This window comes from Apus apus, chromosome 5 (assembly GCF_020740795.1).
Source record: "Apus apus isolate bApuApu2 chromosome 5, bApuApu2.pri.cur, whole genome shotgun sequence".
Taxonomy (NCBI): Eukaryota; Metazoa; Chordata; class Aves; order Apodiformes; family Apodidae; genus Apus; species Apus apus.
In genome coordinates this window covers 49,631,155-49,659,074 of record NC_067286.1, presented here as the reverse complement: position 1 = coordinate 49,659,074, position 27,920 = coordinate 49,631,155, and the positions used below count along the sequence as shown (strand labels likewise).

The window sequence follows — 27,920 nt, the reverse complement described above, 5'->3', positions numbered from 1 at the left end:
TGGCCATATTGACAGGAGGGAGGGAAAGGAGAACACAGTAATCATGTTAGCTTTATCCCTCAGATTAATTAGCTAGATAAAATGCACATTTACCTCCTTCTAGGCAGAAAAATACAATTTGCAGACCAGCAATTTAGGCAGACACGCTGCTGTTAAAGGCCAGAGCCAGCTGCCCCTAACTAGGTAGAAAAGATGAGACCCACAGCCCTGCAAGAGCCACCCACCCTAGCCAGGCATGTGCCCACTCCTCCTGTGGTTCCAGGACAAAGGACAAACAGGGGATCCATTTTACCCTGCCCTAAGTCTGCTCCCCTAGGACTCAGCACACATGTATTTAAGGAAGTTCCACCACTGGGGATGTTTTGTTGCTGTGGTTTCACTGCAGCCCATCAAAGTGTAGCTGCAGCAGATGGCACAGCTGGAGGATGCAGGCCCGACTGTGCTGCTGGCATCCTACCCACCACTGCCTTGGCTGCCCCTCAGGACACCCCATCCAAAACACAAACTTGGGATTTGTTTTGCCAGAAGTCAGCCACAGTTTAAACCAAACAAGGTCTGTCTTTATTCCCTGACAAACTGCATTTCAGAGGGAAGAAACCAACATATCCAACCCCAACCTCAGCTCAGGCAAATTACATGGCACCCCATTTCTTTTTGAATGCCATTACAATAGTTGCTGAAATCAAGACAAAACTTGCCATAACCTTTTCATGGTCAGGCACTGAGAAATAATTTTTAATAAACATAAGCCCTTACAGCAAGCAAGAGTTAAATTTGGACTTCAGATGATAGGACTAAAATCTCAACAGCATTCCAATTTAGGCACACAGCAAAGTTCAGCCTTCCTGAGAGATCGCTAGATGGCATTTGGAGAATGGTGTTGCTCTGAAGCATCTTGGGTTTCAAAGGCTCTGTACGTCTTGAGGGTGATGCCAGGTTCCCAGGGTTGGTTTGGCAGGTGTAATGGTAAATGGGTTTCCTCTTCCAGTGCCAAGGAAGATGGAAAGCCAGCTTCCACAAGTGAACAAGGCTGCTGTCAACACCTCCTCATTGCTGTACTTGAAAGAGTCCAAGGGGAAAAAAGTACATGGAAATGGATACCTCCATACTGTTGCCGACCTAAACCCATAATCAATGAAGAATGAAGTTTTGTGTCTTCCTGTCAGAAGGAAGGAGGCTGGAATATTGTGTGGACTTGCAAGTAAAGGCAAAGTAATTTTTGTGAATTAAAATGAGAAAGCTGGTAAGACTTAAAGACTTTTATCTGTCAATCCAGAGGCCAGAGAGAACACCAGAACCCTGAAACTGCCTGGTTTGTGCTAGTGGAAACTGAGGCAAATAAAGTAATAACTGCTGGACAACACCACTGTTGTGACCTGGTCCTCACCTTGCCAGAAAGTTCCCCTGTGTCACAGCTGAGCTCATGGCAGCCTCCTTCCCACTCATCATCAAGTACTTGGGTTTGAATATAACATTTATGTTACCAAAATAATTCATAAAACTGTATTGTAATGTTTCACACCAAGGCATTTTGGGAATAAGTTGAGTATTTTATTCAATCTCTTCTCCCCCCCTCAAAAATACCAACCCTGAGTGTTCCAGGTTTACATTAAAAAAATAATAAATAAGCACAGTAGCAGCTTTAAGATTTGATGAGGTCAAGGTTTCCAAGTGAAAAAAACAGTGAGTGCAAACTTTTGAGGAGTCAGCCTGCTGAAGAGGCATCCACCCCTTGTGGAGCTGCTGAGGCATGAGCCCACTGCACACCCCTCTGGCAGCACCACGAGCAGGGGCTGCACCCTCTCATCCCACCCACCCGGGGCCCTGGAGGTGGGCAAAGCCGGGGCAAGGCAGCGCTTGCCCAGATGTGGCAGCCACGGCCTCTCCTCTGGCTGTGCTTGCATCCTGACCAGGTGGCAACACACTGCCCCTTCCTAAGTGGCAGCTGCACCACTTGCCTTTATTAAAGTCTTTCATTGCATAACTGATCTCTGGTGAACCCTTGGGAAGCAGCAGATGCGGGAAGTTCAAACCAGTGCTTTCAATAACCCCAGATTAATGATAAAGAGTCATGTATAACAGATACAGCTTATCACACAGCTCTGCTTTATGCCTATGGAAATGTCTGCTGCAAAGCCAGGCCCCCAGTCCTCAGGAAACCTTTGCTTCCCTCCCTGGCCCTCTCAGGCAGAGGCAGGATTTTTGGTCTGTAAAGAGGCCCCAGCAGTGCCCAGCCCCAGTGGGTGTTCAGCCCCTGGGTCCAGCAGCAGAGGTGGCATTGTCCCCATCTCCTCCAAAGGAAGCACTGCCTTCATTTCCAATTCAGGAACAGAAGTTTGGACAACTCCCTCTACTGCTGCCTTCCAAAAATGCCATGTGCAACTAGACACCCCAGGTAGGCTAAGGCATTATGGCCACATGTGTCACCAATGAACCAGATATTTCTTGGTTCTCGATCTACTCCCTGGCATGACATTAGGAAGAAATTATTCAGTGTCAGGGTGGCGAGACACTGGGCCAGGTTGCCCAGGGAAGTTGTGGATGCCCCCTCCCTGGAAGTGTTCAAGGCCAAGTTGGATGGGGCTCTGAGCAACCTGGTCTAGTGGGAAGTGTCCCTGCCCATGCAGGGGAGCTGGAAACTAAGCGATCTTCAAGGTCCCTTCCAACCCAAACTGTTCTATGAGGAGGCTCCTGAGAGGTTCCTGATCCTGAGACCACAGGGCAGGGTCACTTGAGTTTGTGATGCCAGACTGGCTGCCCAGGGTCTGGCAGAAGCCTGGGAAAACCAGCCTCCACGTGACCACTTGCAGACCCAGGTGCCTTCCACCAACCACATGGCTCTCTGAAGAAGGGGACATGGATGTGGCTCTGTGAAAGGAAAGCCTTTATTGCTTTTTTGAAGCAAAGGCTGCAGAAGCTTGTATCTGAACAGCTTTTGGCCAGGTGAGTGTCCTGTAAAGCTCAAAGTCGTGGCCCCCTAAGTTAGCAGGGCCCAGATGAATCAAGGCTTTCCAGAAGAAAACTCTGACTCCTTCCTACAAGTGCATAAATTTAGAAGATCCCACTAGGGAAAGTCTTGATCCCCATATCCAGTTGGCAGAAATGAGTAGGCAATTCAAGCTGAGATGGTTCATTTTATGGGAAAGCTTTGAATATCAGCATGAACAGCTGGGGGAGTACTAATTTCTGCTCTTTATTTCATCTGCTGCATCTGTGCAACCTCCCAAGCTCTCATAGCAGGAGTGAAACTGGAAGGCTCCTTCCTGGCTTGCCTGGGATGCTGTGATAGAGATGGCTTCATTCATGGGCAGGGAACTCCTCAAGCACCTACCTGTTTGTACAGAAAACTGGCTTTTCCGTCTCTCATCCAGCAGGATGTGTTTTCTAATTACAAATTAGATTGAGAAACATGTTTTCTTGCCACTAAAGATATAAATGCAAATGCTTTCAAAAAACTTCTTAATTTTTTACATAGAGCAATTTAGGACTTAATTATTGTTTGAATTTACCTATAAATAGTTGTCTATATTCCAGGGTGCTGCAAGACATTAGTATTAAGGTGATATTTTCTTTATAAGTTTTTGAGAAAACATACCAAGTGGATCACATAATAGAATCATAGAAAGCCTGGTCGGAAGGGACCTCAGGGAACACCTGTTCCGACCTTTCTAGTTATGACTGTAGTTTATACGAGAGTTTATAAGCACATTAGCATAAGACTGCAGCAAGAGCTGTCTTTGATAATGTTCCTCTTCAGTAGGAATGCCAAATTAGACTCTTTTTCTGTGTGAAAAAAACATTCACTCTATCCCATTCCTCCAAGACCAGATCTTTCCTATATCATATAACATATTTTGCTACAATCAATTAACTACAGCTTTGATAGCTACAGCAAATGAGAACATAATTTTCTTATCACAGACATTTACCAAACACATCTGTGTGATTTTGCAGAACATCTGGAGCCCATCCACTTGCTGCTACAGAGCTCAGACTCCTACTTATTTGTGTCCTCCTCCAGTTTCTCTTCAACAAATGTGGACTCAAAATACAATTTGCCTGATCTGAACTGCACATGCAAGCATGTAAAACTGCACATGCAACACCTGTCTGAAAAGAATTAAATTTCAGCACAGGAAAGGTCAGTTTTATACAAAACACCTGCCCATGTCTCTTAAGTCTTGATTGAAGAAGCTTAAGTCATGGCACAAAAAGGTAATTATTTCTCTTCTATTAACATTTATCTTCTCACAAGAAGTCCCTTACTTTCTTTGGCCCTTCAGACTTCTAACTGCGTAATGAGCAGAATTTCTTACTCATAACTCAGCATATTTTGTGTTTTTCCTCTAAGTTGAAGTGTCTTTGTACTCCCAGCCTGAGTTTTCCTCCACCTTGATTCACTTACACCTTGGATTTATGCAACAGACCATGATTCCCTGAATTCCTTGAGCTGCCTGTAGCATTGGATAATTTCTCTGAACAGCTTGGACTGCCTCATTGATGCACAAACATTTAATTCAACCAATACTGGAAGGAATCAACAGTAGTTAGGGGGAGCTCAGAAGATTGTTCCACTACTTGTGGAGTGGAGTGGTGAGGTCTGGTTCTGCCAACCGCCCAACATCAGGTACTGTAAGATACATATTAAATACATGAGCACATATTTGAAAGATAACTGTACATCTGAGAGGATTACTTATATGAGTGTATGATCATGGATGCCTGTGAGAATAATGCAGATAATTTTGGGAGCTACTATTCTTCTGTCATAACTTCTGGTTTGCTGATGTTTGTCTGTCTGTTTACAAGGCCAGGCTTTCTAAACACAAGCTATAGGGCAAGATGGTAACATACAGAGGAAAGCAATTGAAATTTGAATGAGTTCTCTGTATTATTAATAACATTTGCCTTGCAGTTTCATGGTTAAATCCCTAGCAACACATTCACACCAAATCTTACAGTCAGGCTGCAGTTGGCCAGCAAAGAAGAAGGGAAGCAAATAAATCCATTATCTGTGGTAAACCAACATCTCTCTCATCTATACTGATGAGAAAAGAGTAAATTAATCACTGTGCAAGCTTTCTTTCCCCCTTGTTAATGTTATCTGCAATCTAGCAATAAAGTCACTTCCTTCATACAGGGTCTTGGTATACATATGGCTAACCTAGCACAGTAAATAAAGCAGAGAGATCAAATACCAGGAAACCAAGATAACAAAGAAGAGTTTGTTGTCACACAAGGGCTTGTGAGTATTCACACAAATCCCTCCTTCTCAGAAACCCACATCTATTTAATAGAACGTGTCCCAAGATGACCATCACCTGAAAGAAAAAGGCCATTGCTAGGCTGCAAAATATCAGGAAAAGAGTAGTCTCGCTCTTGCTACCCATCCAACCTCCCTCTGCAGCCTCCTCTGCCTGAGCAGCTCCCACCCTCACCACCAGTCTGCCAGCTGCTCCCCCCAAGCTCACTGCCAGCCTTCCTGGAGGGAACTTCTCCTCTCCCCCACTTCCAGAAAGGCAGCATAATGCCTTTTGTTCCTTCTGACCATAGCACAGAAACTGAGCACATGTGGGAAGGGGGCAAATAAATATAAACAAATAATCCTCCCAAAACAATGTTCCCTATCAACATTCTCTTCCTCATTTTTCACCTTTCTGACACTCTCAAGGTGTATACTTGGTACCTGGAGCAGTTGCAGTCCAGGAAGGAAATGAAAAAGAACTTTTCTCCATCCACACAATAGCCTATTGTGCTCTCAAGGCAGTGAAATATGGCAGCTGGGAGACAGAGATTCCTATTTTCCATGAGTCATTAGTAACATTTATCTCTGGTGCTACGCTACAGAACATGGAAAGATAGGCTTGACATTTGCAAAATATTTTAAAAACCCCTAAATTGCTATGCTGGCCTCTGAAGTTAGGGTAATTTAACTGGCAGTATGGTAGTGCCCCAAGAACAGACTTGGTGCTTGGAATATCCTCCTGGCACTCAAGGCGGATGCTAACAGGAGCTTCTTTTTCACTCCAAAGCTACCCGTTCAGTAGGGCAAGCTCCTGACACCATTAGGAAGAGCTGCTGACTGAAATGGTGTCCTCGTCACCTCTGACCTGTAGCTGTGGCACACTTCAGAAGCCCAAACAGATGACATCAAAGCCAAACACTGCTAATCAGAGGCAAGGAGTATCTTGGCATTCAACTCAAAATCTGACATTTATATTCAGATAAGACTCTATCACACGGTCTCGTGTGTTCTTGCACTGCATCATGTGCAGCTTATTAAAATTAATTAGGGGGGCACAACTCCAGTGCATTTAAAAAGAAGCATCCAGGAGTAGTTCTTGGTATTTCTTGTATGGCTCTGGAACAGTTTAACGCTATATTAAGGCTCTTCATACTCTTCTGTGATTCAAAGAATACTTTTAAAGTGTTTACACAAACTGTAGTATAGCCTTTAGTGGCACAGTACCATTTGTTTCCTTATCCAATATTCTTCTCCACACTAAACAGCTCTGGCAAGGAATTGTGACTGAATTGTCACAGTATACTGGAGTATTCACAGATCCAGTGGTTTGAAGGTTTAAGTAAAAACAAAGCATGTGTATAGAAAAAGACTGTATAAATGACCTTACCCAATCTCCTTCTATAGCAATTGTCTCTCTCCAGGGTTCAGAAGTGGCTTTAATGCCCAAATTGAAAAGAGGCAACAGGAATGAGGCAAAGCGCAGCAAATGTGACAGAGGGCAGGGACACAGCTTAAAGTAAATGCTCTCTTTTATTACTTAGTTCATCAAAACACTTCATTTTTCTCTGCAAGATCTGAATCAGAGCAGCAATACAGTCATTTGTCTACTGTAACATTTCCATAGGAGTTTGCATGACAGACTTTGTGCACAGGACTAATGCTTATGCATTCAAGTCACCTGAAGAGTGAGCCACACTGAGTGGCAGTGGCAAATTACTTGTGCTGATCTTTTCATTACTCAGCTCTGAGCACTGCATGAGACACCAAGGAATTTCTTAGGGAAAGAAAGTGACCTCCTATTATTGTGTATTCAGAACTCTAACTACAGAATGCCAGAGTCTAGCAACAGAACTATTACAGTAGGTTCAGGATTATGGGTTTTACAATGAATATTTGATGAGGTTTGTTTATTAGCATATTTGGTGTTTAGACACGAGAAATTTTTGATGTTTTGACAGATTTTCTATAGAAATAGTTTTAATTTAGTACCCAAAGCTTTAGAAAATAAATATTTCAATGAATATAAGATCCAATTAAGACACGTAGTAATGACAGAAGCATAAGAAAATGCAGGTAAAATATATACATTTCAAGTGCAAAAAGAAACATCATTATTTCTAAAGAGTTTGAACCTTCTTCCTCAAAACCATCTCTCTCTAATAAAGCTAAAATATCAGGCTTTAAATAGGCAGCCCCAAGATCGAGCTGGCAGGAAGATACATCTATTGCACTAGAAGTACAAAGCTAAGAATGCATATTTTATTTTCAAACTTATTTACAAAAAGATATTGCACCAATCCATTGTCCTTTTTTCAGTTTCACCTGTTATGGAAAGCCCTATTATTTACAAAGTTAAAAACAGAAGTGCAAAAGCAGACTGAAATAAACCAGAAAGAATCAAGTTTATTTAAATTGCTAAGTACAGTTTATCACCTGACCATAACCCACATCCTGTATCACCTAAAATAATTTGCACCACATATACCTGTAATTTCATACATCCTTGCAATTCTCTACAGGTGCAAGCCTTATCTTTTAGTCTAACCACCAGAAGGTCTACAAAAAAATGTAAAGGCTAACCATAGCTTAACTCTGTTTCTCTCCAGGAAAGTGATGGTATTTTAGGTAAATTGAAAAAGCTACATAGTATTAAACATGTATTTGAAAAGTAGTGATAAATCAGGCATGATGCTTATCATTCTTCCTAAACACAGTGAGCAGTTTGCTGATATTCCAGAACAGATTATTCAACAGACACTGTCAGTCCAAACGACATCAGCACAGGGTCCTGTCTCAGTCTATCTGCCACTGGGACTGTCGTGATGCATTTCTGGGGTGTAGGTAAGGAGAACAATCATGACCCAGAGATGAAGCAATGCCTGGGAAAATAACAAAGAATTAACTTTGCAGCACTGACAATCATAGCTCACAGCAGCAGTAAGTACAAGAGCTCTGTCAGTAAGAGCTAATAAAACCTGTTTTTGTAGAAACATTTTAATTACATATTTTTCCTACTATTCAGACAATCATAAGAAAGGAATTCTTATTTGCACAATGAAATGCTGAGTCAGGTTCTGAAGAAGCCATATGCAGAAAACTAAAGATTTTACACAAACAGCAAAAATAAAGCAGTTTGGTTTCCTACAGTTTTATGTCCCTTGGCTTCTCCTTCCATCCATGCCCCTGTAACTCCAGCTGTTCTCTCTGAGATCCAGCTGCCAGCAAGTACATTGTGATCTGCCTGGAGTGACTGGTAAGCCATTACTCTTGTGCCAACTGGCTGATACCAGACTCTGTGAACCAGCTGAGTTCTGCTTCCTTTTCCTTACCATAGGCACTGAGTTTAAGGCATTTTTATGAATTTTCATTCAAATGTAGCTGAAACTATCCTATTAGAATCAAAGTTGCTGGGAATGCAACAAGGGACATAACTGACAGAATATATAAGCCACATTTCCTTAAAAAAATAAATTAAAAATTAAAGTTACAACAGTCATAGTCAAGGTTCAAGCTGAAAAAGGGTAACTGCCACTGGCTGTCCAGTATACAGCTCCTATGGAATCACAGAATGATTTGGGTTGGGACCTTGAAGACCATCTGGTTCCAGCCCCCCTGAATGGGCAGGGATACCCCCCACTATGTCAGGTTGCTCAGGACCCTGTTGAGCCTGGCCTTGAACACTTCCAGGAATGGAGGCATCCACAACCTCCCTGGGCAACCTGTTCCAGTGCCTCACCACTCTCACAGTAAATAAATTATTCCTAATGTCTAACTAAATCTATTATCTTCCAGCTTAAAACGATTACCCTTTGTCCTATCATTACACACCCTTATAAAAAGCCCCTCCCTAGCTTTCCTGTAGCCCCCTTCAGGTACTGGATGTTTGCTATAAGGTCTCCTTGGAGCCTTCTCTTCTCCAGGCTGAAGAGCCCAAACTCTCTCAGCCTGTCATCATTGAGTTTCACTTCATACAGCAGCTTAGGTGGTAGAAGTCTCCAGTGTTTCCGTACAAAACATTTTAATTAATACATTGGTAAGTCTAAGTTATGAACAGGAAGAAAAAGAGAGGTTAGGAATTAAACAGCCCTGTCCCTTCTAATACTTAATGGTCTGGAAGAAGCAATCACAGGTGGAAATTGTTACTATCTTTAATCATATGTGTCTGTCTCCTTTATATCCTGAATCAGTGACAGCTGTTCTTGGAAACTCTGTTCAGAAGAGTCATTATGACTTTTCAAGTAACTTTTTTTTCTTCATATTTCAAAGACTCAGAGGCTAAACTAGGAGGGCAGACTGCACACCCTCATTACCACAGGTCACTTAAACTGACAGACATCTGCCCTCCAGTGGAAAACGGAAGAATTTAGTTGTTATCAACTGCAAGTCTGACAGATGACCTGCTACGGATGAGCAACTTTAATTTAAGTCTAGTGAGAAAAACTCTTCTTGCTACTTTCTCAGCTACTAGAGAAATGTGATTCTCAGTCAGTGAGCAAAAAGTGCCAAATATTAAAAAAGCTATAAGTCATTTTTCTAAATGCAATGCATAGAAGTGGTAAGTGTGGTGGGTTAACCTTGGCAAAAGGTCACTCTTATTCTTTATTTTAGCACTAAAACTCCACAGTCTTTTAAATGGTAATTTCTTGAATTTCCTTAAGACTGCTATAATAAGAATTCCTGGGAAAAATGGAAAACTGCCAAGCAACATGACTCCAAGATGCAGTTATCTAAGTACTACTTGGTCTGCTTTACAAAAAAAAAAAAAAAAACATTGGGTTTTTAATCATATAGCCTTTTGCACACCAAACATCTTTCAATTTAAGGTGTATTATGCAAACTGGCTATATAAATCATGCATTGAACTTCTTACTTTAAAGCAAGCTTACTCACCATGTAAATGATGACGAAGACCCTTGCTATGGGATACCGCCTCAGGAAGATTCCCAGCCGAATGCTGGACAAGTACAAGGGACAAACAAAACGGACAAGTTAGCACTGATCAACACATTCCAGTTCCTTTCTTTCTCATCACCACAAATTCTCAAAGGACTAAGATGCATTACCTAATTCTGTTTTCTATTGGTATTTGATTCAAGTTTTGGAGCAGATCTTTGCTGTGAATTTTGACAATTAACCTAACTGCTCAGAAAAGGGATCAAAACAAGTCTATTGCTGGATCTAGTTATTTTTCTTTACTAATTCCTCAAATTATCCTTCAAGGTAAACAGCTGCACTGGATCAGAACCAAGAATATTGTCGTGCCTAAACAGGAGTAAAAGAATACATATGATACTCCTCCATTAATAAGCTCTTACAGCATTTATCACAGACACAGTAAAAAATTCAAAGTGAAAAAGGTGGAAGATGGTAAAGGAAAACGTTAAGGTTTATTGTACATAGTTTAGTGATTCTCTTCTATCAAAATCTACATGAATGTTGTTTAAATAATTTACTATAATTTGTAAAAGCCCAGGAATATTAATACTATAGGAAAACACAACTTAACTAGGTCAATATTTACTAATTTGTACTGTACTTAATATATTAGCTTCATTATTTTTTTTTACTTTTACCTTCATAAAAACAATCCTTAAGAAAAGCTATGCCATTTGAAAACTGCAAAAGGATTCCAGGAATTACAAAATATGCTGCCTTAGGACACTCTTACCTAAACTGATCTATAGTACTGGCAGCTTTGCGAACTCTCCCGTACATTCCTGCTGTGTTGGTATCCATGTCACTGAACAGGACAGGGACATTACGCATACGAGCACCTACTGGAAGAGAAAAAAAGCAAAAAATCTCATTATCCTAAAACCAGCTAAACTGTTGCTTAAGTAAAGCAAATTGTTAGCGTATTACCAAGATCAATAAAACCAGTATAAAATAATGATTAATCTGATTTAGTGCAGTTTTGCTGGGGGCACAGACGTGTGTTTGGAGGGGAGGATTCTCGATAAACCTACCATCAAGTCATATGTTTATTCAATTTTACTGTATTTTAAACATCTATTTTACCTCACTAGATGGAAATCTTGATATTAAATTCTATCATGTAATAATAATTTTATTACTAGGTGTGTAAAATGATGGGTTTGATATTGTCACAGTTTCTCCATTTGCTTCTATTTCTCATGCAGTAAAAACCTTTGATAGCATTTCCAATACTAACTTGGATATTCTGAAAACAACTACTTTGTTTACATTTTTACTAGGTATCACAGAGAGAATTTTAAGTTCTAGATTTACTTATTTACCTTCAGCACCATCAATTCCTGCCATATTAATAGAAGGTCCATTACTACTAGTGCCTTGGACAGCCTTCAGCTGCTGCTCAAGTCGTTCCAGTTGATAGACAAGCGAGTTTTTCTCTGTGCTGAGACTCTCTAACATGGTTTGCTTCTGAATTAGTGTTTCTGTCAGTTGATGAAGCCGATTTTCTAATTCTGTCTGACTACTACTACTTAGAGCCTTGTTTGTGAGCTAAAAAAAAAAGCAAAGGAAAACAAAATTAGAGTAAGTTCCACATCTGACCAACTGACCTATCACAAAATTCGAAACAAGAGAGCCCTCCAAGAATGAAGTTACCCCACTGAAGAATTTTTATGGGATAATACTACCAAAATGATCATCAATGAGCACAAAAAGGAAGAAATTTAATTTTGACAGTTGCTAAAAAGATTTTTCATAACACAAGAAACTCTGTGTAAGAATGTATTCCTGTTTTTCACCTCTAATCATATGAACATTTCTGCATAATCCTAAGTTTGATCACAAAAATCAGTGCTATGCCTCAGAGCTGAGTTTAAATGGCAGGCATGACAACAGCAAGATAATCCAGTCTGGCTATCATACCTGCAACTTCACAAAACGAGTGAGCCCATAAAATGTTTTCAAGTGAGGAAGGAAAAACCCAGTACAAACAGGGAGACCCTGATGCCATTCTACGGGAAAGCTTCAGTGACAATGGTGAAAATGCAGGACACGTTGCAGAAGAATTGAGGAGCACTGAGCTAGAAAACATGATTGTACTAGCAAATAGAAACTGCAAGGACAGCAAATTAAGACATGGATCAGGAAATCCAATTTCCAGAAAATATTTAAAGCAAATGGGAATCTCCCAATTAGCCATATGTGCAATGGCTCATGTATTCACTACAGTCTTGGACCTCAGCCACTTGTAGCATCGTATAACACAAAAATGTAGCTTCAGTGATGAAAAAACAGAATCAGAAGGAACCAGATGCAGTGAGATATCAAAATCACAAACTGGATGCCACACACTAGGGCAGGTGCAGGTAGTCCTGAAGCCAGAATTACAAGAAGAATCATCTGCCAACAGTGTGATACAGAAACTTGTATCACAACACAACAATTTGCAAATCCTCTGACAGTATAACTGTACAGCTGACATTACTTGACTCTAGACTATCAACTTCTCTACATACAGACAACTTTTCGTTATGGTAATTTACACAATAGAAGGCCTATACCTTCATGCTGCCCAAGGAGACTGTGAGGATTGACAAGCATCAGAAGGTTCCAAAAGGGTTAGTCTGATTCAAGGGAAACAGGTTCATAAACATACTGGTGGGAATTAGTAGGGAATTAAACACTAATGTCCCTAATTCAACTGCTGATGCAGAGCAAGTACAGGGCAGTAAAGAAAGCAGCCAGACTCACATGCTGGCCTTGTTGCCACTGTCCAAGACAGAACAGTGGACTACGTGGATCACTGAGTCTGTAGGGTGGTACTTAGGTTCTTATACCCAGTTAAAAGGATCTTAGCAGAAATCATAGTGACCTAATCAAACACCAATGACTTTTTTTTAGCTTTGAAAAAGAAGGATGTTGATCCAGCACCACCCCATCAGGTCTAGCTGGGACAGAGTTTGATTCCTCCCCCCTCCCAAAAGACATAAGCTCACAGAGTTATAAATTAGGCTATTTACTACCTCATGGTTCCCTTTATGTTTACTTTAATCAAATCAGTTTAATCAAATTAATAGTTCTCATCAGCATTTTCATAATTGAAGGTGATAAAGTCTTTTTCTATACACACAGTACCTGATTTCTGAGCTTCTGAATTTCTTCCTCTCTGTCTTTTATTCTGCTTTGCAAAGTGTTCTTTGTTCGATACAATTCTTCTTCAGTATAACGGAGTTCCTACAAAATTTATCCCAATCACAAATAAAAGATTTTATACACCTATGTATTTTGAGAGTAATTTTCTTACCTGGAATTTCACAGTAAAACACCAGAAGGCAACATGCTGTGATTAAATATAAACTGAAATTTATCTTAGCTAAGTGTCTGGCTAGGAGAGAGGGGGGAAGAGAGCTGAGTATGAAGACACACCCTACAAGACTTACCAAATTATTCTGTGGAGACTGAACTAATATAAGTATTAATTCAGACTAGGTTACTAAGAGTCACACAATTTCATAGGGACAATGATTTATTTTCCTTATACTTTCACTGTTTATTATTATATCTTGAAACAATGTCAATAATGTAACTGAAACACTTAGGAACTACTTGGGAGGGGAATCTGTATTCCTAAAATAAAGCCATCAATCCAAGATACTGTTTTTTTTAAAGTGTTTGAAAACCTTTAGCATACCTACCTATAATTCTGCTTAACACAGATCCTCCCTTAAAATTTATGATAAATAACATACAAGATGTGAAAGGGGAAGAAATATTAGTAAGGGACAACTTACTGAACAGTAAATTTAACCGTAAGCTTTGTTACTCCCATTATTTAGTGGCTATTTTAAAGATCTGTCGTGCTTATCTTTTAAATTAAGTCTTCAAACCATTGTATCACTTCAGCTGTCAGTTGCTACAGAAAATAGATAATCCTTTTCTCCCTTCAAATCATCAGATGCACAGGAAATAACACCTCTACCTATTTTCCATCTTCAGTCTCAGAAACCTTATGGCAATAGTTAAAGGAACTGCCAGATATAACAGACTGTATTAAGTATCAATGCACACAATTACTTTAAAAGCACATGTAAATGTTTCATCAAAACAAATACTTTTGTTTCTGTAATAACCGATAATGCTTTTTTTTTTTAATTACCTTCACTTTTTCTATATGTAGTATTGACTTAAAATATACCCCTCAGAAGGGCAGGTGTAACAAAATACAATCTACCATCTGTTTTGATATAATAAACATCAGGTATCCATCAAGAGCAGACCTCAACTTGTGCCTTTTAATTAGTTCAAGCTGCTAGCATCTCATTAAAATGTATTTTTGGAAGGACAGATAATCCTGTAAGATACACTATTCCTAGGGGATACAGTGTACTCTCCTGCTTTCCTTGTTATTCTCTCTACACAAGCTTTTTCTTATGGAGAAATTTTTTAATTGGGTGCAAAACATTTGTCCAGTTCCTACTGAATAGTAAGTCTGTTCACCTGAAATATGAGTTTGCCTTTTTCTCCCTCTTCTTCGCACAAAACTGCTTAAATCAAGGGGCACTTTGCTTAAAAAGATGACACAATCTGACAAAATCAATATAATTTTATCAGCAATTTGTCTAATAGTAAGTAACAACATTTAGATTCAGAACGGAGTTAACAAGTGGATTAAAAAAATACCTATGAATTGGTACTACAATCACATTTTTTTACAAGTTAAAACTCACATAGTGATTGCGTGCAAGAAGCTCCACAGTAATAATTTTCAGTATTTGGAGTTTCTTGATTTAAATAGTGGTTGAAAATGTTACAATATCCCTATTGTTTGATTCTTCCCATGCAGAATAAAATTTAAGATCATGATCAATTTTGTGCCCTCCCAGGGGTCATGTTTGTTCTTTAATACATCAGCAAGATCTCTGTTTATCAGGACTACCCAGAAGGCCATGTCCATTGCTTAGTACTGGCTGTGCTTTGCTTGGCCTACTGACATCCATTAAGCTTCGGGGGATTTCTTTGGAATACTAGACAAAAAATAACCCACATACTGTACAAGCTACTCACTTATTAAGCTAAACTATTATTAAGCTTTACTGATGACACCACATGAGGTCTAAAATAAGACCAATCAGCTTTCACTAATTCCTTACCTGTTTCTGCCGTTCTAGTTCAGCTTCTGCGTCTTGCTTGGCCATTTTCTGTGATGCTATCTGCTCTTGTAGGTCTTGAAGCTGCTCTCGCACTGACTCAGCTTCACTCACCTGCTGAGTCTCCATATCCTGAAACGAACAGAAGTGTGATCATTTCACTAACATTCAAACAATGCTGCAATCTGTCACAGGTGATAGCAAAAAAGGTTTTATCTGCAATTTTGCTTCCAAGGAAAATGAACTTGAGGGTGTATTAAATAAATAACATTTGGTCATTTTATATAGAAAATTCTTACCGACATAGTAATTAAAGAAATGCATTTTGTGAACATGAAAAGCCTCCACTTTTTCCTTTCTACTGCCTACAAGCTAAACCTGTGTACAGTAGACTTGCGTGTAACTGCTGGGTTAAACCAATTATGCCAGCAGATGACTCAGATTACAGCTGCTTCAAGGATTAGTAGCCCTTGCAGAAAAGGATCCAAGCAATCTCTACAGAAATCTCAACGCTTGTTTAGAAAGCAGCCCCACCCTCAAAAGGAGCACACAGTAGTGAGGGAAGAGAGAAGTAGTATCTATAGCATTCCTCCCACCATGAGCTGAAGTCGTGGAAAGTAGCTGGGTATCAATAAGCACTTGTCTCACCTTGAGCAAAAGCTGGCTTACTTTAATACTAGGTCAAATAAACACTAGAAGCAACAGCCTAAAACTATACAAGAAAGCAGTCCACTGTGCGTGGGTAACTACAAATACACATGTACACAATCATAGTTACCTGCAACTCTGTTCTCATCTGTTGTATTTGTCCCATTAGCTTTTGGATTTCTTCCCTCTGAGTGTCTCGCTCATGTCTCAGCTCTTCTAGTTCCATTGTGCTTGCAGTAGTACTATCCAGGCCTTCAATACCAGAGCCTTCTTTTAAGCTGTTTATCAACTTCTCTTTAGACTGAAATAATAAATTAATGTATTATTTATAGCAGTATTTAATAAGTGCTCAACTAGAATATGCCAAAATTACTTCAACTTAAAATCAAAATGCAGACATACAGTAAAAGAACTGCTTTATCTGTCCTTCTAGCCAAGTTAATAATGAACCTACACACTTTAAAATGAAAACGCTTCCCCTCTGATAATTGTTCTGATTTCCTGTATGGTATAAGAATGGATTTAACTGAAATCCTGTGTCATCTGAGCAAGAATATAGCTTTTCCTTTTACAAGCGCTTGGAATGTTGAACATGTCATGGATAACAATAAGCTACCATAAGAGAGAAGATAGACATTAACAGACACTAAAGACAAAACCGACCCCCTTTCAGTCCATCCCTTCTCCTGACAACAAAGCCAAATTAGAACCAAATACAGCAATAAATCTTCTGGGAAAGAGGATGAACTGTTTTACTCAGAGTCAACTTCATGTTAACTTGACATTGACTTCTGATATAATGTTTTTTTGTATTTATCAAGATTATTTAAAGCCTGTCCTAAATTAGTTTTTCTAAACAGAGACCTTTATCTTCAACATGTTGGTAACTTTTATAAACAAGACTTAAATTTACCAGGTTTGGACTTGGCATCTTTGACAAGTAGTATAGAGCTCTGCACAAAATACCTGATATTACCATTGTTTATATAATGTTGATCATATGCAACCTTTCAAAATATTAAAAAATATTTTCTTTGATTTACACGTAAGTATCCATTACATGCTTTGCATCAGCCTCAAGCAGAATAGAGCAATATTCTTGACTCAAGAATACTGGGTATGGAACAAGGTACAGGTTACATCTGTTTGTCAGTGTAAAACTGGACTCTTGGATGCAGAAAACACTGACAGATGTTTCACTTATTCGGACTGTTCTTCAAGGTCAGAACCTGAACTTTCATTTCAGTTACTTAATTTGATCTGTAAACTTAAATTTACAAAATGTAGACTGGTAGCCGTTCTGCATAGGTATCAGGACAGATGTCCCGAGATATACTATAGGTCACATGAAGAAAAACCCCATAAATTAGATTATTTGAAGCGTAACACCTTAAAAAAGTTAAGTGCGCAAATCAGACTGGATTTCTGTACACAAATGCTTACTTGGAGTATGCGAGTAGCCTTCTGTTTATAGTCTGCCAGTTCCTGTTTTGTAGATTCTAGGTGGTTTTTAGTTACTTTGACTTGCTGCTGAAGTTCATCAGCTCGCCTCTTCTCATCTAAATACTTTCTTTCGGCTACAGTTATCCCTTCGGCCAAGTTCTGACGCTCTGCTTCCATTTTACTTAGACGAGCTGCAAACTCATTCTATTAGCAATAAAGAAACATTACTTTGTGTTTAAACACAGTCTCAACTTTAACCTACAAAGAAAAAAAAAAAAGTCTAAAAGCAACTACACATGACACAACACCTCGTATCTACCACCTCCAACTTAAAGATGCATTAGAGCCATGTGGAAAGAAATTTGGCTTGCTTCAGCCATTGCCAAATAATGTAAGTAAAAGTATTAATTTCATTACCTCACCAGACGTAATGAGGGAATAACAGTCTTCCTATTATTCACGTTTATTTGATAAACAAAAAGCAAGCTTTCCCCTCAAAAAATATTATCAAAACCAGAAACTGATAGAGATTTTCAAAGATGCTATTACACATAACAAAGGCCAAGCTAAGTGTGGAAAGCAGTCTCCAGAAATGATGTACTCATCTTTACCAGAGAAGTAATTGTCCAGCTTAACAGGCTTAAGATTACATATTAAAATTGCATAACAATTTGTTGTGTAAAAACATAGCAGTTGGAACCTCTCAAATTTGATCTCAAAAACAGAGCCTGAAACTCTTCCTTACTACTCATGTCTAACCTGCATTTGTTTGTAACTTTCTTGCTCTCGCTTGAGTGCGGAGTCTGCATCACGCAGCCTCTCTTGGAGGGTTTGAAGGGCTTGATTTTGCAAACTGCTCCCTTCGCTGTGGTCCTGTATTATCCTGAAAGGGTGACAAAAGTCGTAATTGAAAAAGAAGAAATCTAGTGTGATTTTCAGGTAGAAATACAACTATCTGGTTTTCAGAACAGCTTTGAAAATTTACCCAGTAAATTATTGAATATGGCTGTCTACAGGTGTGAGGAGTTAATGACTCATGCACCTCCTCCCTGACCTATATTCTGGAGTGTTTAATTGCCAGTTTACATCCCAACTCCAAAATAAGTCAGAAAAATCTTCAGATTTGAGGATAAGCAAATGTATTTTTCAAGATCAAACAGTTTTTCTTGAGATCTTCAGCTTCAGGCCTCTGACATAAATATAAATACTTTCTAGAAAATGGATTTCAATAATCAGGTGACAATTGCCCCTATTTAATACTCACTTGCCCTTTTCCCACTGCCAGCTACAATATAATGGGCTTACAGCAAATTCATTCAATCTTGATACTTGCCCTTTCCCCATTAGTATATTAATTTTTATTCTTAAGGAGACTAAATTCTACCTTGAATTTTCAGACTGATTACTATTTGCAAAATCATGAAGTACCGTGATTTTTCACTCTGCAATGCTTCCAAAGCTTCTGTGCGAGCACTTAGGAGCTGATCAGCTTCTTGCAACCGTACTTTCAGCACAGCCAGCTGGGAATCCTTGGCACCAACAGCTTCTGTCAGATCATCAACTCGAGCTCGAAGTTCTCTAACCATCCTGTCACTCTTTGAATGGTCAACGTTCCACTTCTCAACCCTTTCCCGGGATTTGTTCAATTCTACAAAATTAGGAGTTTATTTGAAATGTACAGAAGTAGGGCAAGCAAGGTCCTGTAAATGGCCAGGATGCACACATCACATTTCTTAAAAGAAAGAAATTAAACACAACCAAGTTGAAATAATACCGAAAGTTTGAGCTACCAAGAAGTGACAAATGCCAGGCTGGCTGTCACACCATGACCCATAATATTTTGCACATAATCTTAAAACAGGTATTTAGTTCTGTGTAACACTGCACTCAACAAATTTCACCTGCCCTGCTCCCTGCAATGGCCTGCTATAGAACAGCCCTGTGTGAGCAGGCCTTTGGAAACCTCTGCATAAAGCAGCCAGTTCAACTCCATGTGACAATAAGCCCAACCTAGAAAACAGTAAAAAAATAGACCAGTATTGAAATAATTCCTGAATACTTACTGAGGCTTCTGTTTTTAATCAAAAAACCCCATATTAAGCTTCAATGGAAATGAAAAATAAAGTTTTATATTTGTCATTGCATTTGGCTTTGAAAAAGCTAGCGAAGTCATACAAAAATACTAAATTTTATTTTATTTCTAGGGATGAGATTATAGCCTACAGCCAGAAAGCAGTCAGATTTTCAAGTATTTACTGGAATTTACTCATTTAAAAATCAAGTATTTTGCAATGGTCTTTAAAAAGCAGAAAAAATATTTTAATCACAGAAACACAGAGTGTGAGGGGTTGGAAGGGACCTCCGGAGATCATCCAGTCCAAGCTTCCTGCTAGAGCAGGACTCCCTAGAGCAGATCACAAAGGAACACATCCAGGCGGGTTTTTAATGTCTCCAGGGATGGAGATTCCACAGCCTCTCTGGGCAGTTTGTTCCAGAGCTCTGTTAAGCTCAGAGTGAAGAAGTATTTTTTTAAATTCAGGTTAAATCTCCTGTGTGCCAGTTTGTGACCATTACCCCTTGTTCTGCCACTGGACACCACTGAGAAGTGTCTCACCCCATATCCTGACACTCACCCTTTAGATACTTATAAACACTGATGAGATTCCTTCAGCCTCCTTTTATCTAAGCTAAACAGACCCAGCTCTCTCAGCCTTTTTTCACAGAGCAGATGTTCCAGCTCCTTACAATAATACTGTTTGCTAAAGCCATTTTAGTAAGATGAAAGTTTTGTAACTAACTTGATTGGATCATTTTAATCAACATTTGTGTTAATTTTGTACTTGAACAAAGCTTTTTGTTTCTCCCAGCTCATTGTTCAGAAACTAAGAATAATTTTGTTTGGGCAGGCATACATGCAAATTTAACTAGAAAAATTTTAGTACAAATACAAAACACTAACACAGAAACAGCATTGTTTTCTAGTTCACTAGCATTTTAGTAATACGTTACAGTTTAGTTTACAGACCACAGTACCTTCTTGTGTTTCTTTGGACCTCTGAATTACTGCAGCCATTTCCTGATTTAAAGATTGAACTTCATTCCGCAGCAGCTGATTCTCCAGGCGAAGATTGGAAAGCTCATGTGATTTGGAATCATCATTAGCTGAAGGGCTGGGATTAGTTACTGCACTTACTGATGAATCCTTCATGCCATCACCTTGAGCTCCCAGTCCAGAATCTGAACTGTCTGGAGTTTCTGTGAAGAGAGATGCAAGTTATAGCTAATACATGTATTTTTAGGTTGCCTTGATACAAACTGCAATTCCGTGTTCTGCATCAGTTGTTAAATGCACAATATATTAAAAAAAATTAAAATAAACCCATCAAAATAGCTTATATTGAAATGGAATATGGAACTGCTTCTCGCAAGAAAATTGCACTAAGTAGACTATTCCACAGTATACATGTATCACAGAGCATTTTTATTAATCCTGCAGGACAAGACACGGAAGTTAAAAAATTTCCTATCACATTACTACATTACTGTCAAATTTTGGATTTCAAAATATTGACACTTTTTTACGACTATGCTGCTCAGAGATGTCCTCAGAAGCTGAGAGAGTAGCAGAAGAGATTAATTATAAATAGCAACTAGCCATGGGAATTTTTAGTACAAATTCATTCTGGTTTTCCATTAAGATTTTGATTTCAAGGATGTAAATTTTATTTTAAAAATCTGTTCATATGACTATACTTAGTAATTTTTATATCAAACCTAAATACGTAACTCAGTCACACACCTATATATTTTGGTTATCTTTATGTAAAAAATGCATTTTAAGAAAAACATCATCTTACTGATAATGCTGCATCAGTAATTTTCTAAAAATATGTTTTCAAGAGGACTTTTACTAGGAGAAATTGAGTTGCAGTGATTTGAAGCAGAAGTGTGATCTTTCCATTCTTTAAGAAAAAAATTAGGTAGATATACTCTGTCAAACTGTTAAAACCTTTCTGGTCAAACAAATGTTCACTCTCTAGATTATAGAAAGCAAAATACAAACTCTTCTTTTTTTTTTTTTTCTTAAATCTTAGAAGCATGGTGAGAACAGTAAGAGAACTCCTGGGAATAGTCTGAACAACAGTCCCTTGCAGGGAAGGAGGAACCAACAGCCCTTCCCCACCATGCACAAACACACACAGAGCGTGCTGGATTAATGCCGTGAGATTGGTACAGCCACTGTAACCATCTTGATTCCAACACGCAGACAGCTGGAACCTTTCAGCAGTGTGAAGATAAAACAACACAGCACACAATGAGCAAGCAAGCATGCAATCCAAAATGACAACTTCTGAATTTGCTATGTCCCAGATGAGTAACTGCTGAGAATCTGGGGGGGACAGACTGCAACTGACTCCAAGCAAGACTGCAGTTCTGAAGTCACCTGCTCCACCTTCCTTGTCACCACTGTAACAGCCCCTATCACCCAGTCCCAGGGAGCAGTGGCAGACTTTTTAATTCTGAACAACACACCGACAAGTAGCAGCAGTGACAGCAACTTTTCCACATTTTCTCAAACCTCTTTCCTATTTAAATGGTTCTATGATGTGTTGTTTCTCTCCTTTTTGATTCACTTAAACGATTTCCAAATTACCAGACAATTTATCCTCTTTCCTTTGTCTGGAAAAACTCAATAGACTAATGAAGATAATGAAGCAAGAAGTTAGACTTTTGTAGCACATATTAGATTACACCCACGACAATGTACAAAGTAAAATATTAATTGATTTCATCTACAGCAAATTTATCATAAGCTACTTCAACATATGCTATACAGAACATTTAAATGACACATCTATCTATACAATCAACTTTGAACCCAACATGCTCAAACTCCATGTGCTTCCTCATTTGGCAGCTCCAAAATGCAAATTCCACTCAAAAATTCTCAGAAGAAAATTCAACAGGCCACACTGAGCAAAACAAATATGTTCCTTAAGCATCAATCAGCAAGGCCATATAGCCAGGTCTAACATATTTTAATAATGGTCATTATTATAATTATTATTATAATTGCTATTCTTACTACTACTACTTGTCAAAAAACGACACACCTAGAAATATGAAAATATTCACAAATTTGGAAGTGATGCCTTTATATGTCTAACTTATACAGCATACTTAATGCAGTAAATGAAAAACCTGGCATTTAGAATGCCTTACACACCTAAAGTACTGAAACAAATAATAAAGCACTTTAACTACGTTATTATGAAATAATATAAACATTCACTTCAATGTTATAAAATAAACAATAGTAAAATACCACAGCAAAAACTGAGTATAGGTTGGATAGTCTGATAGAGAAGACAAGTTCCTGACACCTCCCAGCCCCATTCTCCTTGGCATTGACTTGAGAATAGCCCCAGCAACTGACCTGGGGGCTCTTCCAGGTGTCTGGATTTAGATTGCAGTTACAAACTACTCTTGGCAAACCTGAAGGCTTTATCTATTTAGCTCTCTCCTGCCTGTAGCTCTACAACACCCTATCCACACCAAACTTCCAACTCTGCAGGACAAGCAAGCTTGACAGCTTACCCCTCTTCCACAGTGGAACAGAGAAAATCTCACATCACCTCACACGGTGCATTGAGCAAGTCACTCGCTCATTCTCCTACACAGCAACAAGAGGCAAGGGCCTCTGAGTGATCCAACGCGTGCAGCTGCACTCGTGCTTGTAAAGGGGGATGTGTGGGGATGATGCATGGTTACGTCATAGCTGAGGGAGGTCAAGGAGAGCAGCAGCAATGAGGTAGATGGAGAACACAAAGTATTTAGGTATTAATTATGCAGCTTGTTAAACTAGCACAGTATCCAAGATTATCCCAGTAATGAAAAAATGTGAAGGACCCTGCTGTACTCCACACATATGACATACTACAACCACTAAATGTTTCATGAAGTGATAGCAAATCCATTACCTAGCCTTACCCTAGACATACTTGGGTTTTACATAGTTCTAGGTTCAATACTATTTAACTACCATTGCCTTGGCTCCTGATGGAGTTATCTTCAGTAGTTTTTGCACTCTGCGTACTGATAGATGCAGAACTAACACTTGAAGTCCGAGAGTGATTTTGAACACCAGGTGCCTTGCTCTTCTCTTTTTTAGAGTCCATCCTTCCATTAGGTTCTTTTTCCGAACTGTTGAGAAAATCAAATAGCAATTCATCATCAGGTTCAGACTTTTTTCTTCTGACAAAGTTTGAAGAAGCTCTGGGTGTGGAAACACTTTCTACTGGAGAAACAACCTCTGAAGATGTCCTACGTGCTGGTTTAACATTGGCTGTTCCTGCTAGGATTGTGGCTTTCTGATGTTTAATATTATCAGCTGCTGAGGAGATGTAGGCTGCTTTGGATGACGTCTGGTACTTCAGTTCTCCAGTATGCTGGTGCAGTTCAGAATATTCATTGGCAGAGTCCACATTCTTATTATCGTAAGCTGCACTGCTTGATGTGTCTTTTTTGCTCAGAGCTGATGCAGCTCCTTGATCAACTCTATTGAGTAGATCCTCTGCCTTTCCAGCAAGATCAGCGAGCCAAGACATGATGGATGTCTGGTGATAAACTTTACAAAATTAAAACGTCAGGAACATTTGCTGTAAAAGACATAGAAAGATTACAAATCAGACTGGGGTTGAAAAGGCAAGTTGTTACCTAAACAACTGTTGTGTTAATCTATTAGTGTCATCCTTATTTTAATACTTTTCTCCAATTCACTTGGCATTTTGCTCTTTCAGTAACTGATGGATTGAGGAAACCAGACAAAAACAAGGCTCAGCTATCAGACCACTGTATCTGATTCTGGCATCAGCAGCCCACTACTGAATGTCCAGCCTGCTAGCAACTGCAAAACAGTAACAGAAAATAAAGTCTTCTTGCACCTGGCAAAACCAAACTCAGCTGGAGGAGTTGAAGTGGCCAGATGCTTATTGCAGGGACAGGTAACAACGTCTTAGATGTTTGGCCCGCAGATTCCTAATCTGGGTCAGAGATGAACTTCTCTCCCACAGCCCCTGCGGACTGCTGTCCCCTCTGCGACAGCAGCACGGAGGCAGGTTCTCGCGTTCACTCGCAGCACTGGCCTGGGAGGCTGCACAGGTGGCACAGGGTGCCTCTGCCCCGCCCGGGAAGGGGCCTCTCCCCCCAGCCAGGCTTGTGCACGGCCCGTCGCAGCCACAGCGGGCAGGGGAAGCGCCGAGGCAGACGAGGCCGGGGGATGCCCAGGGTGCCCGCCAGCCCCCTCCCCGCCCACCCCTGGCACAGCTGCCTGTCCCCCGCCCCCCCGCGGCCCTGCCCCCCGCCCCAACCCGGCGGCCCTCAGGAGCGGCGGAGGCCTCGCACAGCCCGGCCTCACCTCCTCCCAGCGCGGGAGACCCCAGGCCCGAGGCGGGGAGGGGGGCGGGAGGACGGGGGGCACCGGGCGGCGACGGTCACTGCGAGGCCCCGGGCCGGAACCGGCGGCGCAACCCCACCTTCCGGCTGACGTGGCCGCCGCCGGGAGGGGACGCGCAGGCGCAGGAGGCGCGGGGCCGAGGCGGGGGCGGGCCCGAGGCGGGGGCGGGCCCGAGGCGGGGGCGGGGCCGAGGCGGGGGCGGTTCCGGCGGGTGGGGCAGGGGGCGCTGCGGTTGCGGTTGCGGCGGGTGGGGCAGGGGGCGCTGCGGCCCCGCGGCGCGGGGGGTGTCGGTTCGTGCGGGGCGGCAGGGGCTGCGCGGCTGCCTCTGCCCGGGGCTGGCGGGGGGCCAGTCCAGGGGGCCCGCTTCGGGTGCCCCTGCTCTGCGCCAGGCCCGGGAGAGCCCCTCTTGTGGCTGTTACCCTGGTGATGGAATCACGGAATTGAGTGGGTTGGAAAGACCTTCAGGCCCAACCCTTGACCCGGCGCTGCCAAACCCACCGCAGACCGTGCCCCTGGCGCCGCGCGTCTTCTACATCCCTCCTGAGGTGGTGCCGCCGCCGCTCCCCCGGCGGCCTGTCCCAGGCCTGGCAGCCCTTCGGTGATGACATTTCTAATGCCCAATCGAAGCCCCCCCGGCACGAACTGTACAGGCCCACTGGGCAAAACAAAACACACCACAAAACCAACACCTCGGCAGAAGGCCGAGGCAAGCTGACCAGACAAATACTGACCAGAAGAAACCACAGAGGGCATTTATGATCTGTTCTCCACGATTTGAAAAACCTGTGAAGGGAAATGCCTCTTAATCCTCAAGGGCAACTCTTCAGACACCACATAACACGTGAGCACCCGAGGTATAAACACCCCACCCCGTCTCCCCCTGCACAACAAATAACTAAAGTTGTCCTTTTAAGCCCTGGATCCACAAAACTTTTCTCAGAAGCTTTAAAGTTCCAGCTCAACCTTACCCTGTTGGAACAATCCTTCCCATACGTTTGTCCTGTCTGAGAAGACGAATGTCCCCTTGTCTCTGCTGAAAACACTTGCAAGGTGCTGTGCAGGCAAAGGTGACTCTTACTCGGTAACAAATAAACACACTCAGGTTGTCTTCACTTTTTTTTTTTTTTTTTTTTTCAGATTAAGTTCACATAAGGTATCATGACTTAGTCTTAGAAGCTACATTAGCTGAGGTTAACACAAGGGCTTCCCACATCCGTAGGGACACCTTTATGAGGGAATATCCTGGGACTAGTAGAGAAATAAGCTAAGCTTTAAAGCCCCGCTTTTTTCAGTCTTTGTTTTTTCTTCCACAAAAACTCTCAGGATTTTCTGAGGAGATTTCCTAATAACCAGTTCAAGTGAACCATTTCCTTTTTCAAACCCCCATGATTTAGAGGTTTGCGTAACAAAAAAGACACTTGCACGCAGTGATCCTAAAGCCTTGGAATAAAGAATGGTCTCAGCACTTTTTTTTTTTTTGCTAGATTTACACTACTGGGCAAGTTTTGCCTCCACTCGAAGGAAAAAAATACTTTAAAAATTACTTTTGTTAAGTTAAAACTATTAACGTCCTTCAAGAAACAAAATACTGCTCCAACAGTGAGTGATACTTATGAATATTTATTATCACTAATTATATAAAAGGAACATTCAGGAGGAAGGAAGGATTCTGGCTTTTCTGATAGATAAACAGGAATGCTATGGCTTTGTATGTATGGGGTTGAGGTAAACAGCAAGTGACTTTTAGCTGATTTCAGAGCAGTTTTTATAGTAGGGCAAGAAGAAAAGAATACTTTGCCTGTGATGTTGTTTCATCTGTCTTGAAGTTACTTTAATCCTTAGCTAAAAGGGGAACTGGAGCCCCAGACATCTTTTTTGCATACTAAGCACATGATAGTGAGCAAAGAAGAAGAAAAAACAAAACTGTGGAAGGCTATCTCAAAACTTCAGTTATCTGACAGGTCAGCTAAGGCAAAGTTTGGAAGAGGCAGTTCCAGGAATATGGCTCATGTCACATGCAGAAGAGTAATAATGGACCTTCTTTCACAATTACCCCAGTCCTAAAAGCAAATGTATAATATAGCAAAGCCCCTTGACAAACCCAACTTCACATTTAGTTTTAACAAGTAAGTCTACTCTGACTTAGAGACATTTTTTTTCAGTAATTTTCAGACAGTATTTCAAGTCAAAATCTTTTGGCTGATGTCAGATTTATTCGTGAGAGCTCGAGATCTCTCACATATTCCTGTCCAAATACATGTTACTATTTAGACTCTATCAAATGAAGTGTTTGAGTGAAGACACTTGGAGAGCATTGTTTAGAGGGACTCCTGCACTGTCCATGTCCCCATAGTTGTGACTGTAACGTCTTTTCCTCTCATCATCTATGATTCAGTGTCCCAAACCTGCAGTTCTTGAACCCTTTCAAGCTTTATGGCTTGTATCTGTCTTCTGTAAATACTTATTACTAAGGATAGCTGTTAAAGTGTATGTAATATTAGGTTAGGTTTTGTTACTGATCTTCCTTCCATCCTCCCCGTTCATTTGTTTCCTCAATCAGTCTTCTACACCAACACATTGCAACTAACCACTGTACTTTCTCTCTGCAGAACTTCTACTCATGCCTGAGGTACCAGCAAGAGTATGAATGAAGACAGCACTTACAGCTCCTGCCACTTCACATCCTCCTCTGTTGAGGACCTGTTCTACTTCTGAGTCTCTGATTATGATGCTGAATGCATAGCTGGTAGCTTACACCCGCATTTCCTCAGAGCTCTAGATGTCATCTTGTCAGATCACACCTTGCAAGTATTCTCTGGTTAAATCACAAGTACACTGAATGTCGTTATCAAGTAGCCTCCTCTGGTTTGCAGAGTTTCCTTACATCTTATCATAATAATCCTCTTCTATGGGGAACCCACTAGTTTGGAGAGATCATGGAGAGCTCCTGTGTAGGACAAAGGCTCAAAAATGTTTGACTACCAATATGAATTAGCAGTTTGTCCTGGTGTAAGCCAGGATGAAGCCATCCAATTATCACTGTGCCCCA

At 40.7% G+C, this 27,920-nt stretch overlaps 1 protein-coding gene across 1 annotated transcript; it reads right to left on the bottom strand.

The window, feature by feature from the left end:
- Positions 1-7,628: 7,628 nt before the first annotated feature.
- Positions 7,629-24,956, bottom strand: GOLGA5 (golgin A5). Its single transcript, XM_051621723.1, has 13 exons — positions 24,833-24,956; positions 23,459-24,074; positions 20,449-20,670; positions 18,844-19,063; positions 18,175-18,298; positions 17,416-17,619; positions 16,103-16,273; positions 15,328-15,456; positions 13,313-13,411; positions 11,503-11,728; positions 10,914-11,022; positions 10,136-10,199; positions 7,629-8,124 (listed from the first exon to the last, which is right to left on the bottom strand). Exons 2-13 carry the CDS (start codon positions 24,021-24,023, stop codon positions 8,044-8,046), a joined length of 2,214 nt encoding a protein of 737 aa, XP_051477683.1. The 5' UTR covers positions 24,024-24,074; positions 24,833-24,956; the 3' UTR covers positions 7,629-8,043.
- Positions 24,957-27,920: the final 2,964 nt, after the last annotated feature.

Coding starts and splice junctions, on each gene's coding strand:
- GOLGA5 (XM_051621723.1), bottom strand. CDS start 24,023: ATGTCTTGGCTCGCTGATCTTGCTGGAAAGGCAGAGGATCTACTCAAT. Junction 18,299..18,843: donor TTGCAGAGTGAAAAATCACG/GTACTTCATGAT, acceptor TCACCCTTTCAG/GATAATACAGGACCACAGCG. Junction 13,412..15,327: donor AACTAGAACGGCAGAAACAG/GTAAGGAATTAG, acceptor TAAATTTTGTAG/GAACTCCGTTATACTGAAGA.